Raw genomic sequence first — 15,934 nt, 5'->3', positions numbered from 1 at the left:
ATTATACCTAAAGGTATGGAAGGCAGCATGCATATAAATAGTCGAAACTATAAAGATGTTAAGGGTGGTTTTATCATGAAATACGTGTCGTTTAAGCAAAATAGTCGAGCGGCAATAATCGTTAACGCTAACAGTCCCGTTGCCATTTAATTCTCTCTATCGCAACTAAGGAATCTCTTCTCACAACGGCACTGTTACACTTACAAGTAGTGAATATTAATTTAAACTTTAAATTAACTGTCTCATGATCTTTTACGAAGTAATTGAATCACGCTATCGAAATAAAAATGGGATCATTAAAAAAAAACATTTTGAAATATACTTTTGTTTAATTAATTTATGTGTAAAATACACTAAGTGCATTATACTGTTAATTATGCAATTAATTTCCATCCCAATGGAATAATAACAAAATCTTCATATCGCAAAACGTTGGTGAGCAAGTATACTACGTAATAAAGCAAAGGCAAAATTTTCTGTGAACCAGCGAAGGTGTGCCTAATAAATAGTATCTCGTTCCAGCTAAGCCCTTAGGCGCCTGCGCCATCTTTATTTACGGCACGTTCCCGCTACTTTTCAGTTTAGGTACAGATTATGTCAACGGAAATTACAGAGAAAATTTAAGGTAAATATTCTGATGCGAACAAAACAAAATCATGTTGACTTTTGACTTTTAAACATAAAAAAATCTATTCCACATATACCACAATTTGCATTTATTAGTTATTGTTAATATTTAACACACTGCTGTGCAAAAATTCAAATATTATTTTAAATTTTAATCAGCTTTATAATACAATAAAAGTTTTGTAAAAGTAGTTAAATTTTTAATGTCATTCATTAATTATTTTATAGATTGTACATTTTTTTTAATCACATAAGTATTTTAATATTTTTCAATACGTATCATTCATTTTAAGTGTATATGAATATACTAATAAAGCGACTACAGGGCTGCGATCATGAGATAGTGTTGGCCCGGCTTTCTCCCGACGTGTTCCCGCCGTTTGTCAAACCACGGCTTAGCACTTACCTGAATGTACAGTTAATTGCGAAAAGCACGTCCGACGTCCAACAATATGATAAACTGCTTCCTCACTCGAGCATAGAAACATTAAATTTCTTTTTAAATTAGATTTTGGTGTTTATAGCTTCCCATGTTAAATTAAGGTTACAGATTTTATTTTGTCTTAATTTTATATTTTTAAATTCTAAATATGTACCTATATATTATTTGTTATTTTATTATAATACCTTCTCGTGCCGGCTACTTCGACCACTTTGCACCGTGACCGGCGCCACCAGCAGGGCTGCAGCGTCCAGTACGACGACGAGGCACTACGAGCCCAACCTTCTTCGGCAAAAAGTAATACCTAATAAAAAATATAAATACACCATAAATACAGACATTCATAATTAAGTTATAGAATAAGTAATTTAACGAAAAATATTATTAAATTTATTTCCAATTTTGTTCTTTTAAATAAACATTTGCAAAACTTTGACGTGTCTTGTCTAGAGCCCTAAAGCTAAGGGACTTCATGAAACATCGAGAGTGAATTTGTTAAATTAGAAAACTTTACAAGCCTTTCGACGGCGGGTTGAAAAATAGCTTTTTGACTAAAACTAATATTGCCGACCAGAAACAAAACAGCGGAGTTGTAACGAAGTTGTTTCAGGCGCTCGAGTTTACAACCGCGGGCGGTAGAAGTCTAATCCGTTCGCTTCGCGTTTTCGTTTAGAGGCAAAGTATTTCCTTTCGCAGAGTCAGCGATAACGTAAACGTGGAAGCATATTGGCTGGTAAGACTCGTACGCTCGATTGCCTCTCGACATTCCGTTCTCATTTTCTTCGCCGCGAGTCAGGCAATATTTTTTTTTCTCTTAAGGAGTTTTCCTTCTTTCGACAATATTGCGCCAGTTTCAAAGAGGCGCACTCGTGGGGGATGAAATCGGTTTCACGTTGAGTGAGCACACTAATGATTGTGTTCCGGACACGGGGACGTCTCGCACGAGGACAATGTCACTGAAACCCCGGTGGCTACTGTCGACCCTTTGACGAACATAACTATTGCTTAATGGTCTTAAAAGCGTTTCAATGATAGGGAATTTGAAATGCAAAACGGTTTTCGAAAAAAGTTCTGATATAGGGGATGTCATTTTCTCTTTAATTTTTCGAATTTAAACTAGCAATCAAACGAGAGCGTAACAAAAAAAGCATTTCGTGTTTAATTAATTAATTATCGCTTCAGTACATTTCGCGTAAGTTAAGTGGATACAAATATGTTACATCATTATCGCGGTCTCCAAATATGTTACGATTAATATATTAAGAGTTTAACGTCGGCTTGTGTTTGATTTAATTATCTTCATTGGTGCGATAAACCATTCAACAATGTCAAAATTATCTTTTAAAAATGATTTTATACGTGAAAATAAAATAAATGCAAATGAGATTTTTTACAGAAAAATATTTGAAATGCGTAGATACGATTCAAAGCAGACAGACCACTTGAATACCGTTTAAAATTCAAAAACCCTCCTGGTCGGCGCAGACACTTTTTACATAGACCTATCGACGTGTCACCGTTGACTGAGAGTCCAATTATGGAGCATTCTTGTAAATACTTGTCAATCAATTAACTGCTGGAAAACGGAAGTGAAGTGAATCGACGTATGAGTGTTTCAATCAAACAATTTATTCATGTGACTTATCGAATAAAGTTTGTATATGTCAAAGTAAATAAACTGCTGATTTACTAAGCTCTGTGAGGAAACGATTGTTTTGTGTTTACAAACATATATTTATATCGTATTCGTCGAGGTAAGTAAAAATGTTAGAGTATATACCTAGATACCGCAAAGTATCAATACTTTTTATTGCTGTGTCTGTTTTGATGGAAGAATAAGCAATTAAAATTACAGGATCTCATAATATCTTAATTTTCATGTACATCGGAGACACTATAGTTTACGCAAAAAAGGTGTAAGAAATGTTTTATATTTATTCAGTGCCAACGTCTATGGGCATAAGTGCTCACTTACAGTCAGATGGCCTATGATTTTTTTTATATTATAGAATAATGGAATAACGAATATATGGGCCACATGATAGTAAGTGGTCACCAACGCCCATAGATTGGCACTGCAAGATATTTTAACGATCGCTTACATCGCAAATGCACTATCAACCTTGGAAACTAAGATGTAATGTCCCTTGTGCCTGTAAGTACACTGGCTCACTCACACTTCAATCCGGAATACAACAATACCTAGCACTGCCTTTTTGGGGTAGAATATCTGATGAGTGGGTGGTACCTACCTAGACTTACTTACTATTTGTACAAATAACCCACACGAATATTGTAAATATAACATAATATATAAAATAACGTTAAATTTAATTCGAATTAAGAAAAAAAAATATTTTTACTTTTTCTGGGATCATGTTGTAAAAGCCTACAATATTGCACAAATCATTACTAACATAAGTAACAAGTTTATTTATATAAAAAATACAACCTAATTTAAAAGCTCCAATATTCGTTGGTGCTAGAAGTGTATCGTATGAGGTATATCTAAAGGCAAGCGCAGATTACGGCAGTCGATAGTCACGTCCAGGTGCTCGACGCCTCTCGACTCTTGGCGCTTGAGCTCTGCTCTACGAAATTCCTCGCTAACTAATTGCACTAGAAGTGGTGTCTTTTATTTAGTTGCACTTGTAATATAATTTTTAATATATTGTTATTGATAGTATCTGGCTCCTCTCCTTTTTTGAGAAGAAGCTTATTCCACTACGTTGTTCCAATGCGGGTTAGTGGAATACACATGTGGCAAAATTTCGGTGAAATTCAACACATGCAGGTTTCCACACGATGTTTTCCTTCACTGTCAAGCACGAGATGAATTATAATAACAAATTAAGCACATGAAAATTCAGTGGTGTTTGCCCGGGCTTGAACCCATGATCATCGGCTAAGATTCACGCGTTCTTACCACTGGGCCATCTCGGCTTTTTTATATCTGTAGCAAAATCGAATATCTTACATAAGAATAATGCAAATTTAACTAAATGTATGCTTAGAATGAAATTTATTTTGATTTCATGCAAATGAAAACCTATTTTTAAGAAAAAATATTTTATACTGTTATTTTCCACTAGAAGAAGATGAAGTATCGTTTCAAGTTCAGTTAGAAGTCATCTCAAATTATTATCGAATGATATTTGCGTTTCGAATAAAACAATTTCGTCTTCAATACCACTTCCAGTGTGACAGCAGTAAGTCCCGACCGGGTGCAGTTTGGAGGCTGCAGCGTAATTGGATTATGGATTTCGTCTGGACTATGAATGCGACGTGAGGATTACCTACCGCTTGAGTATCCCTAGAGATCCTTAGAGATCCCTAATAACGCTTCTTCACTGCACCTCAACTTCACAAAATGTTGAATTGTTGTGACCTAATTAATAGTATGAAGGCTATCCATATACTGAATGTAGTAAGCCAAGGTAAAGCAGATAGTACCAGAACGTGCTAGTTCTTACTACAACTGCCTGATTGATTAAGGCCCGGTTTCTTCGTGATCAGTACAATAACAAGTAAAATACTTTTACAGTGATTTTAGCCTTATTATCGTATTGTAAATCATTAATTACCCCAATTCATTGGTGGGGCTTTTTGCGGTCATATCAAATTATCATTTCGAAATAATGTACCTTACATTAGTTCGATATACTATTTGATGAAAAAAAAAGTTTTTAATTTTAATCATAAAATAATATATAAAATATATAATAATCGTAATAAGATTTTATATTGGCATAGATTAATAAATAATTTAAAACTATAACCACATATACTATCAAGTATGAACAAAATACCGCAACTGCAAAACAAATATAATACTTCTAATATTTATTTAGAGCTTCAAAATCGATCAGTAATAAAAATGGAAATGGATGTCATGTTTTTATTTTAATATAAAACATTAAAATAGAAAAGTTAAATAAATATTCAGTAGTTTTCTATTACAAGTACAAATGTATGTACTTGTATGAAAATTTGTGAGATATGACTTTTGCTTTCATTCTATCTTAATAACATAAGCAGCAAAATGTTCGTGATGAGTGTGCAGAATTTATTAATACGGTACAAAGAGGCGGGAAGGGCCCTTAATTCGGTACTGTTTATTATATTATATTTATTTACTGCATAATATATATAAAGTTACTAAACATATGACGGGTTTAAGCCTTAACTTTTCCTGTGTATATTTTTATTAAGAATTTAGCGAGTATTTATATTACGGTAAAAAGGTTTAAAAGAGCTGTCAACCATTAACTGACTGTCTGGCTACTTGAAATGTTGAGGCGCACTAAGAAACGATTTTACGAAATTTAGTTTTTTAAAGGGCATCCTCTCTATGATTTATTTTTATCCAACGGAACCACGTATATGCAATTGCTTTTTTAACTTTTCGCGAGCGATTCCACGACTGGTTATATATAAGTATTATATATAATACTTATATATTTTAATGCGAAATGATCTAGTTACAATGATAGATACACATTAACATCTAATACGTTGAGTTAAACAAAAACGTGTCCGTTACGAAGTGTCCAATTCAATCCCAAACATGATGAGGGACATTTGAGGGGTTCGTGACATTTTTATGATTTTATATTGTTTGTTCGATTAAGATAGTTTACTTAGGGCACAGACGCTTGTTAAATTGATTTACGATATAATCCTGACTGATATGAAACAAAACGATCGTATCGTAAGAAATATGCTAAACGTCCTAAATGACTTATAGGAATCGTTTTTTTCTATATTAGTCATCCGTCTTTCTGCAAAAATCCATCAGTCGTTTTCTACATAATATAAATAATATGATATTAAAATTATTGATACTTATTCCTTGCATATATAAATAGCTATTTTTTCTATTTATTAAAAATCGGATTGTAGTATAAAAAGTTATATAAAATTGTAAACTTACAAATAATTTAAATTGAATAAGTTAACAGCTATTGGCTTTATTTTCTTTAAAAATAATGATATTAATTAACCAGATATCAAATAATATATAATTTGACGAAAAGGTCAGGAATGCGGGATTTTAATTGTCAGCGAGAGTGCAATCTGGTGCGCTTCGATAAAGCGTAGCCCGATGTTTGAGCAAGTCGATTAAAAGGAAGATTGTTTGTCCGGCAATCGATTACATTATAAGACACCGTGGATTACAAGTGTTGATAAAGTCCTTAACGTCTCTTGTTTTGGATAATCCTTTAATCGATACCACAGTTTTGTTCCTGCACACAAGTCAGGTAATCTATATTTTTATTTATTCTATGTATCATCATTTGTTGCACAATTTTTAGTGAGTAATTGTTTAGAAATATCATTATTAAATATATTTTTGTAAAGTGAACTGACTCAGTCCTAAATATATCAACTATAATTTATATAGAGTTAAAATTTGGTTCAGATGTTTCTTATATTATATCAGCAGAAAAAATGATTTGTCGGAAATCGTTTTCCAAGGGCTGAAAACGGGTAAGTACGGCGGTGCTAAACAATTTATTTAATTTCCAAATTTTTTTATATTTGGACTTGATTTAGTTGGTATCTTTTATATATTTAGATCATATACTATAAGCTTACTTTTATAAATAAGTGTTTTATAAAAGTAAACCCTAAAAATATAAAAAAATAAGAGTTGTAATAAAAAAATAGCTTTAAAACATTAACATTTAATAGAATAACACGGTGCAAAGTGGAAGTTGCACGAGAAGGTATTATAATAAAATAAAAAAAAAAATATAGGTACATATTTAGAATTTAAAAATTTATCAATTTTAACACAAAAATAAAATCTGTAAACTTACATAAAGTTAGATATACTGTATACACATTAAAAAAAAATTACCGCTACTTTTCTAAATTAAGGAAGGATCAGTCATCATCCTAACAGGCGTGGACTCTATACGGAAATATTGCTTCAATAACGCAATTAACGAATCAGATCTATCGATACGAATCGGAATTAATTAAGACAGTTAAGAAATTTAATAGGCTAATGACAAAAAGGATACTATGATATGGGAAAATACATATAATATGAGAATAAAACAGGTTAAAACAATATTTACAGGTTGATAAAGAAACGTATGAGTTCTTCATTAAGGCTAATTTTTCTGCTAGGTCAAAGTAATATTCATTGCATTGACCTTTGACGTACAAAAACAGAATAAAACAATAGAAGGTTGTGGGAGCCAGTGTAATCACAGACACAACGGACATATCATTTTAGTTCACAAGGTTGGAATTGAATAAAATATTTAATTGAATTTTCTTACAATACCAATTTCTATTGGGTGGTGGTGATCACTTGCCATCAGGTGGCTCTCTCGCCACTCTACCTACCTTATACAAAAATATATATTTTTTCCCCGTATTCAATTTTATTTTATGTTTAAATACCTACCACGTAATATATACTTTGTTAAATACTAAATGCGTTCATTTGCTGCTGAAAAGCAGAATGCTATAATATCTCAAATTATAAATCAGTAACATTTAATCAATGCATTTCGATACATGCCTACGAGTTGCTGAATCAGACCGACCATTACGGAAACTGAGTATGCACAGGATATATTTGCAGATTTGGTGTCAAAATTTAATTAACTCCGCTCGCTTGCACGCTGTGACGGGTAGCGACAGCTCCATTGCGTTTCATTAGCGAATGCCAGCTTTCAGCCCGCACCTTGATTGCTAGTCCGGTAAATAGTGCTTCAATGGTTTAAATTTCAATTCAATTTTGTTGATACAGTTGAAATTAAACTGAAAATTAAACTTGTTATTTATTTTTATTCCGTCGAAACCTTTGCTATGTGCATTCAATAAAAATATAATTTTATCGGAAGCCGTTTGACGATAGCATTGTTTGATAGCAAGTATGAAGGTTTTCCGTTCCTTTGTACGAACACTTCGAAATTCATTAAAATGTAAAATGCTTTTAATAGTAATCTCCTCCTAAAGCGAGAGTCAAATTAGTGTTGCACAAACTATTATAGCTTAGGGTAGATAAAAATAATAACATTTTATCTACATTGGGTTTAAAAGTATCGTTGAAATAGAGTATAACAACATGAAGTTTCAGAGTCGTTTTTTGCAAAGTTTCGTGTTCCGTAACGATCGCCCGCAGCGCTCCGGTAGCGGCAAAACTAAACTACCAATTTGTAGTTTGATGACGCGACAAAGGGTCGCATCGGCCGCGGACGCTCTCCGTCCGGTCTAACTCAATTCCGTATCCACTAGCAATTTGCTCACAAAGACCGTATCTATTCGTTTCAATGTATATTTTCTCTATGATCTCTGTGGGATTTCCTGAAGACATATCCGTCAACGATTTCTCGGACAGAACAGTCTTCTTTGATTTGATGATCGTATTTGAATAGAGAATATTTGTTAATTTTTTTTATTAAAATATAAAATATCATGATATTTTGTCAAAGATTTAGATGCTATTTTACTTTTATGAAATCAAAAAATCCGAATACTTTTATAAAATGTGTTATTGTTTGTGAATGTATACATATGCTATTTATTTTTAAACCAGCAAAACGTTTTAATGTCAAAAAACTTTTTTTGACTATATTATTTTGTGTACATCCTTTCTCATATAAATATAGGTATACATGTACAGTATACGAATATTTTCTTACTTCTCATTGTTGAAAATAGAAAGCACAAAGTTCAACACAATTAAAGCAATTGGCAAAGCGAAAATAGCATACGAATTCTCATAAAATACCAGAATGTATTGTAGGTAATATAAACGCGGTCCTAGCTACAGATGTTCGTTAGCACGAAACTTTTCCTGTATGTTACCGGTAACATTCTAGGAAATTAAAATCGAAACATTGTAGCCGAGACAATTAGATTACTAGCAATATATTAGGACAACAAATTAATTTTAGGCAACCGGAACTTAATAGGAAGGCAAGGGCGGAATAAATGGAAAGACGTAATTAAGTTTGCGGTTCGATTTTCGATTGAGTACCGATATTTTTCTTACGGAGTTGTCATGGTAACGGGGATGCCGATGTGTGATTTCTTAGTACACTCTAAGGCGAAGGGTGACGAAGCTTATCAGATAATTGACTGCCAACGCAATATTGGGACAGTTCCGTCGAAGCCTACGTGATTATTACTTCAGGACTTTTATAAGACTTGACATTTATGTACCCTCTATTTCTATGATTAGGATATTAAAGATTTAGAAATATTGTAATCTCCATCTAGATATTTGATTACATTTCTACAGAAAATAGTCGTTATTTGGTTTTTTAACCGGTCGTTCGAATCAATAATACTTTTGTTTAGAAGAAACTTAACGCTTAGAGTTAATGATTATTGTTAGATATTTTTACTTTACTAGCAGTATCTCTGGCTAAAACAAATGCCTGGATGCCATTATTTTTTTGTCAATCTTCAATCATAGGCTTTGAAGAGAAGCTGACTCTTATATACCTTTAAAAAGTTAACTATTTTATGTTTTACAGGAAAACCAAATTAGTAAACTATACATTTTTTAACATTCTGTGCGTAACTTTTATTTTAGTACTTATAAGATCAAACAGATATAGTACTAAACTAAATATGACATTATTATGAAGGAATAAATTATACCGCTAGAGCCTGCTCCTAACGCTTCAAATTCCTCTAAAAACATTTAGCTAAAGGTAAGTTTAACGAAATATTTGAATAATAATTTACATTTACATTAAAGTTGCTTACGCATCAACATATCAGAGATATTGTAATGACAGTACAGAGCCAATACAGAGAGCGAGTTGCAAACTAATATCATCTCATCTTGTATGCATAAACTTGCTAAGGGGGTAGATGCAAAGTCTCGCGACACGACGCTACTCTGTATTCCGTAACAGTTTTCTTAACTAACTTCAGATGGGTTACGAGTCACATATCGCATATTTAAAGGACGTGATGATATTTGGATATAATTTGTTAAAGTTTCTTTAAATATGTTGTACTATAAATTATCTTGTTAGTTTTCATTACTTAAAAGTGCGTTATATTCTTTATTTTATTCATTAAACTATACATACGTCAATTAAAGCACAAATAATTTTTTTGAACGTATTTGTAAAGCATATTAGCTTGTTCTTAACAGTAGTGATTTATCGCTTTTAAGCGTTCCTAATACTATGGATGTTTTGTGGCTTGAGGCACGCGCCGCCCCCGAGTGTCGGCGTCGGCCCGCGGCTGCGAGCACCTAATGCACAAAGGGTGCTAAATCGACGTTGGCATCGGCTCATCAATAAAACAAAAAGATAGAAAATATTTCTAACATTTCTTTCAAAGAATGCGAGCATTAGAATATATCTAATATGTAAAAGAGTTTAATACTTAAGTTTTTAACTAAAGTGGTTGAGACCGACATGTGAATTTTCAAAATGAATTAAAATTGAAGATCCAAATGTAGTCTTAGCTAATCTTTGTCTGACTAGAAATCCCATAAGCCCTTAAAACGCTCTAATATCTAAAGGCGTGAAATAGGAAGTATGGGCATATCAAAATAGCAACCAGACCATTTATATTTCATTTTATTTTGCTCCGTTTAACACATTTCCTTGTAGTCCGCATTGTCTAAAGTCTTGACATATAGTTCGACTTAGAATAGTTAAATTGCAGTGGTCAAGCAGTGGTATAAAATAAATCGCTGCACTAACCAGCAGCGATTAGTGAAGGCATAAAGTTTACTCGGTCCGAGACGGGTTGAATTTAATAGCTGGGCATAATTCAATTGTTCCGGCCTGCCGGCCTGTGAAACTATATTCCTGTTGCGTCATGGACCACTCCCGTTCACCCTGTTTTATTTGTAGCTTTAAATGGATTACGTCGCATATAATCTGTTGCGGAATATATTTCCACTGCCAACTGTCGCTTTCGTTAAAATGAAAACTATGGGAACGTATTCTTTTTAAAGCTCAGTTAATATTTCGAATTAATGATACGGTTCCATTTCGAAAATAATACTATTAAGATATCTACAGTAACCTAACGATTGTTTTTTTAATTGAAAGAAAAACAACAAAATTATAAGAGCCGTCAAAAAGAAAGGAAACAAAGCAAAATTAAATATCAGTCGTCTTTGGTAGCCGCGTCCTCTTATATTCGAGGTACAGCAGAAAATAAAACATATTTGAGTTTACATATATAAAGGATACATTAGTCTAGAAAATAACTAATTTATCGTGAACTATATATTAATAATATTTAAAACACATTTTTTTTAGGTTTAAGTTATTCTGAGCTTGTGTCGGCCTGAATTTTTATTTACTAAGAACAAATTGAAAAATTAATGAGTAATCTTGAAATATAACGTCCGTCAAAAAAATAATTGAAAAGACCGTAAAAACAAATATTGTTTATAAAGTGTGTGTTCATTTAAATTAACATTTAATACATTTAAATGCAGCTCTAAATTACAAAGTTTGCACTACGTTTATATCATAGTCGTGTATGATTTACAGGAGTATGATATTATTACTTTCATGAGCGAACAATATTCTCGTTAGGGTCCCATTGGGCGCCAATTAGATCGGTATTGGTGTGATTTGCCGGGAAAATTGCTAGTCAAACGTTATTTTATACACTACAAATACGCGATGAATTTGGCTCAGAATTTAGTATGTATTTGTATTTGCACAATATATTATTTAATGGTATTCTACGAACTTCTTCGACTAAGTAAGTAATTTAAATAAATGAAAGTATATTTAAATAAATACTAAATTAAATAAAACAAAAACACGTTCTTATCTTTATTTTGCAAGCGGTCTGTTTTTCGGTTAATAAGATTACGTCATTATAGAATACATAAAAAACTAAAGATAGAAAGCAACTCACGTTTTCTTACTTTGCTTAAACTTTAAATTGTCAGTTATTACTTCACTAGTTGAGCCGTGCCCACTTCGTTGGGCGGTAAACATTTTTACTTGTGATCGATTAGCCGAACATTAATAAAATTGTCTCGCGTATTATTAAATTCTGCCACATGTGTATTCCACCAACCCGCATTGGAGCTGCGTGGTGGAATAAGCTCCAAACCTTCTCCTCAAAAAGAGGAGAGGAGGCCTTTAGCCCAGCAGTGGGACATTCACAGGCTGTTACGGTATTATTAAATTATCTCTTAAGCAATGCAACCAAAAAACAAATTGTAAAATTGAATTTTATTTAAATTAAATGTCCTTGGTAATAAAGCAATTTATTTCTAATTAAATTGACGTGTTATATATGAAAAAAACCGTCTAATAGAAATATCACTTTTCTATACCTATACGTATTTTCGCTTTAACAATTGGTCCAAATTATATGCAGTAAAAGGGAAAAGTCTTTTGTTTTGATAATATGACCAATAAACATGACCTAACAACTTAAATTATTTTTTTAATGTAAAAAACCACTTTTGTGACTTAAATATAAAAGTTAGACATATGCTGTCGCTGTTTTTTTTGTATGCATTATTAAGCTCTACAACTTTTCTCAAGAACTCAATCATATATCTCTCATCGTTAAGACAGCGTTCGTAAGATACGTTTTCGTTCGACCGTTTTCTCCGACTAACTTTGCAAATTCCACTACCACGAAAAAGCCTTTTCATTTTTCAGGTTAACATATAGCCTATACACTCACAAATGATGTAATTTTCTATTGGTAAAATAATTTTCAAAATCAGTTAGGTAGATCCAGAGATTATATATATATATTTTGTATATATATATAATCTCTGGATGGTGTGTTTGATTATATATATATATTGATTATAGTGGGGTGGGCTTTAACTATGTTTTTTTTAAAAGTAAGATTAGTTAACTACTTTTCGAGAAACGGTCAAGGAATATTACAGATTATTCGAAAGTGAGTCAAAATGTAGGCACAGGATTAATATATAACAGTATTTTTTATTTATGAAAATGGTTAATGACTATACAATAGAATAACCAATACCATTGTACACGTTACATACTAACATTCGAATATTTTGAACATTTTTGTATGAAAATGTTTATTATTATGCAGTTTATATATACTACGCTTCGTCGTCGTTAGTTGTCCGTGCCCCCGGGATAGGTGTAACGAGTAATGTCCAATTTACAATTCACGCGTCGGTAATGCGATTTATCCCGCCCTTTGTGACTCGTCTCGCAACGAGCATCGTTGGTAAACGAGTGGGACATGACGCGGGAAATTATGCGTTTCTCTTCGACCAGTGGCTATATCGTTATATATGAGCACGTTCGTTTTATGTAATTATATGTTTCATTGTGTTTCGTTTATTTTATACTATATTAGTAATTCTAGTTAAACTCACGGTATCGACAGTGTACTGTTTAACTTATCGCGTAGTCCTCATTTTTATTAATCATATTATCTATCTATAATATTAGGTGGCCTTTACGACTTTATGTTAAGATTCATTCTGGTTTGTTTACGTTTAGTTTTTACTTATACAGAAATCATCAACCAAATTTAGGTTTTAACATAAGGAAAACAATATATCGAAATCATAATATTTTTTAAAGTAATTGGTTGTAGAATATTATATTGTCACCTCTACTGTCGGCAAAACGCTGTCACTTGTACTCCTGAATAATTATTGGTGATCCCCAACTGATGACGTTAGTAATATACATGTATGTTTATTTATATATGGTATAAATAATATTTTTTTTAACCTATCCACTTGTTTACCCGTTTAAATAAATATATCCAGTGATTCGAGCCATTGCTAATTTATAATGTAGTGATGTATCACCCATTCGTCATCACAATGAGCACGTGCTTGGAGTTTTAGGAGAGTCTGTACTCAACCGATTCAGGCCTAATATCAACTAATCGAATAGTAAAATATATAATATAAACAAATAATAAATATATTAGTATTAATACTTAAATTTACTACTTAAAATTACTACTTTATTTAATAATAAACGAATTTATTTTTGTTCTATAAAAGCGTGTATATTTAAAAATACAACTGACAATTATTTCAATCTATTTGATAAACACGATGTAACTATGTAAATTTTTAACATATATTTTAATTTGAGTTTGACTTTTAGTTTAGTAAAATTATTTTTAAAGCAATAAAAATCGGAGATTCTTTTTCAATTTAATCTGAAAAACAAATCAAAGAAAGTTGTTTTATTTACTTCTTCTTGATAATAAAATGTAGTAACATTATTCTGCTCCTATTTTCAATTTCAGATAAAAGAAAAGGAAAACAGAGAATGAATCGTAATACAAAGAAATGAAATCCAGATGGGACAGCGGCGTGAACCAAAATGAGCAAAATCACTCATTGTCGGCGAAGAAAAAAATTTAGCAATTTTTTTCCTTATGTCCAATAGTAATAATACTTACTGCTACATTTTTTAGTTAATAGATTTTAAATAGCTTCCTTCCTTAGCTTTAAAGAGTTCCACTATCCACGTTCTTAGATCATCTCGAACGTAACTAGCTACCAATTACAAAGTTATACGAATTACACATTTTCGTAAATTTATAGAGATACGACAATTATAAGTAAGGTGAAATCTACTTAATATATTTGTATAGACTTGGTTAGTATAAACAAGTGAAGCTAATACAATATAAGTAATAACACATTAAAGTATTTGTTAAAGAGTCTTAAAACAAAAATATATGCGACAAAATTAAATTTGGTTCAGTTAGTATTTTGCAAAACTGCTTCTCCTATAGGGCTATTCTGTAAGAACAAACTTGAAATTCAACGCAGAATACGGTCGTGAAATGACAGAAATTGATATGCGATATTGACCATTATAATTATAACATTTCAAGAATACGTACACGCATCAAAATATTATATTACCATAATTCAGTTGTCAACATTTTACGGGTGAGTAATTAAGTGAATTCTTACAGAATAGCACTAAAATTAATTGATACTATAATTTTTTCTTCCTTGTATAATATTCAAGAATAAAAAATATTTTACTTTTCTATTATTATTTGCTATAGAATAGCATACCAATTACAGAAAATATTACGGAACTACTTTGAAATTCGATGTTTGACCCCGTTCAAAAAATGTTGAAAATCGCGCCTTCTATAAATATGTACGTCTGCGCTGTTTTGATACGTATGTTCTTTGCACTATAACTATTGTATTCAATGTCGTTAAATCGTTTCTGAAAATTAACGACTTTTTCAAATGCCATTAAAGCATATGCATCAAAAAAACATATACATATTGTCGTATAAAAATTCTTTTTATCGAGAGAAAAAAGGATTTTCACAAAAGATCGTGTATACACGCTGGCATTTCCGCTGTCGAAGTAAAGAAACGACGAGAATTCGATTTAGTTGCTCGCGCCCTTTGTCCTTCCTGAATGTAAATTGGGGGTAAAAATTATTTTCAACTATTCTGCAAATTTTATAGTAAAAGTGATAGATATAAAACATACTTAGAAGACTTTAAAGCTTTAAGTAGCTTAGCGTAGAGACACGAGCTTTCACAAATAGCTGCTGCTGTTTTCTTTTCTGTGAAATATCTTGAATTATGTTAAAAAATATTATTACTTCAGCTTCTCAGTTAAAAGGCAGTTGTACCTATAATAATGTCCTCCAGACCAATTTCGGCCACGGCGGCCAATCGCAAGAGAGATTAGCCAACTACGCAGGAGATATTATAGTGCACAAGTTTGTGCGCGAACACATTTGCACTCTCTATTCCCTAACTCTCATAATCCGATGGGATGGCAATCCGACACGACCGGAAAGAGTTCAGGCGCAGGACCAACGGCTTTACGCGCTTTCCGAGGCACGGGAGTGTACACACTTCCAACTTCCAGACTCCGTGCTGCTACTGAG

At 32.1% G+C, this 15,934-nt stretch overlaps 1 protein-coding gene across 1 annotated transcript in view; it reads right to left on the bottom strand.

Annotated features, from left to right (window-relative positions):
* The window catches only part of LOC126771558 (uncharacterized), a 33,596-nt gene that overhangs the window by 2,233 nt on the left and 15,429 nt on the right, over positions 1-15,934 (bottom strand). Inside the window, exon 2 of the mRNA XM_050491472.1 lies at positions 1,255-1,373. Coding sequence (XP_050347429.1) covers positions 1,255-1,373 — 119 coding nt within the window. The remainder of the gene's footprint in view (positions 1-1,254; positions 1,374-15,934) is intronic.

This window comes from Nymphalis io, chromosome 11 (assembly GCF_905147045.1).
Source record: "Nymphalis io chromosome 11, ilAglIoxx1.1, whole genome shotgun sequence".
Lineage (NCBI taxonomy): Eukaryota > Metazoa > Arthropoda > Insecta > Lepidoptera > Nymphalidae > Nymphalis > Nymphalis io.
Note: the sequence above shows the minus strand (reverse complement) of the source record. Positions and strands in the feature narration are given on the sequence as shown.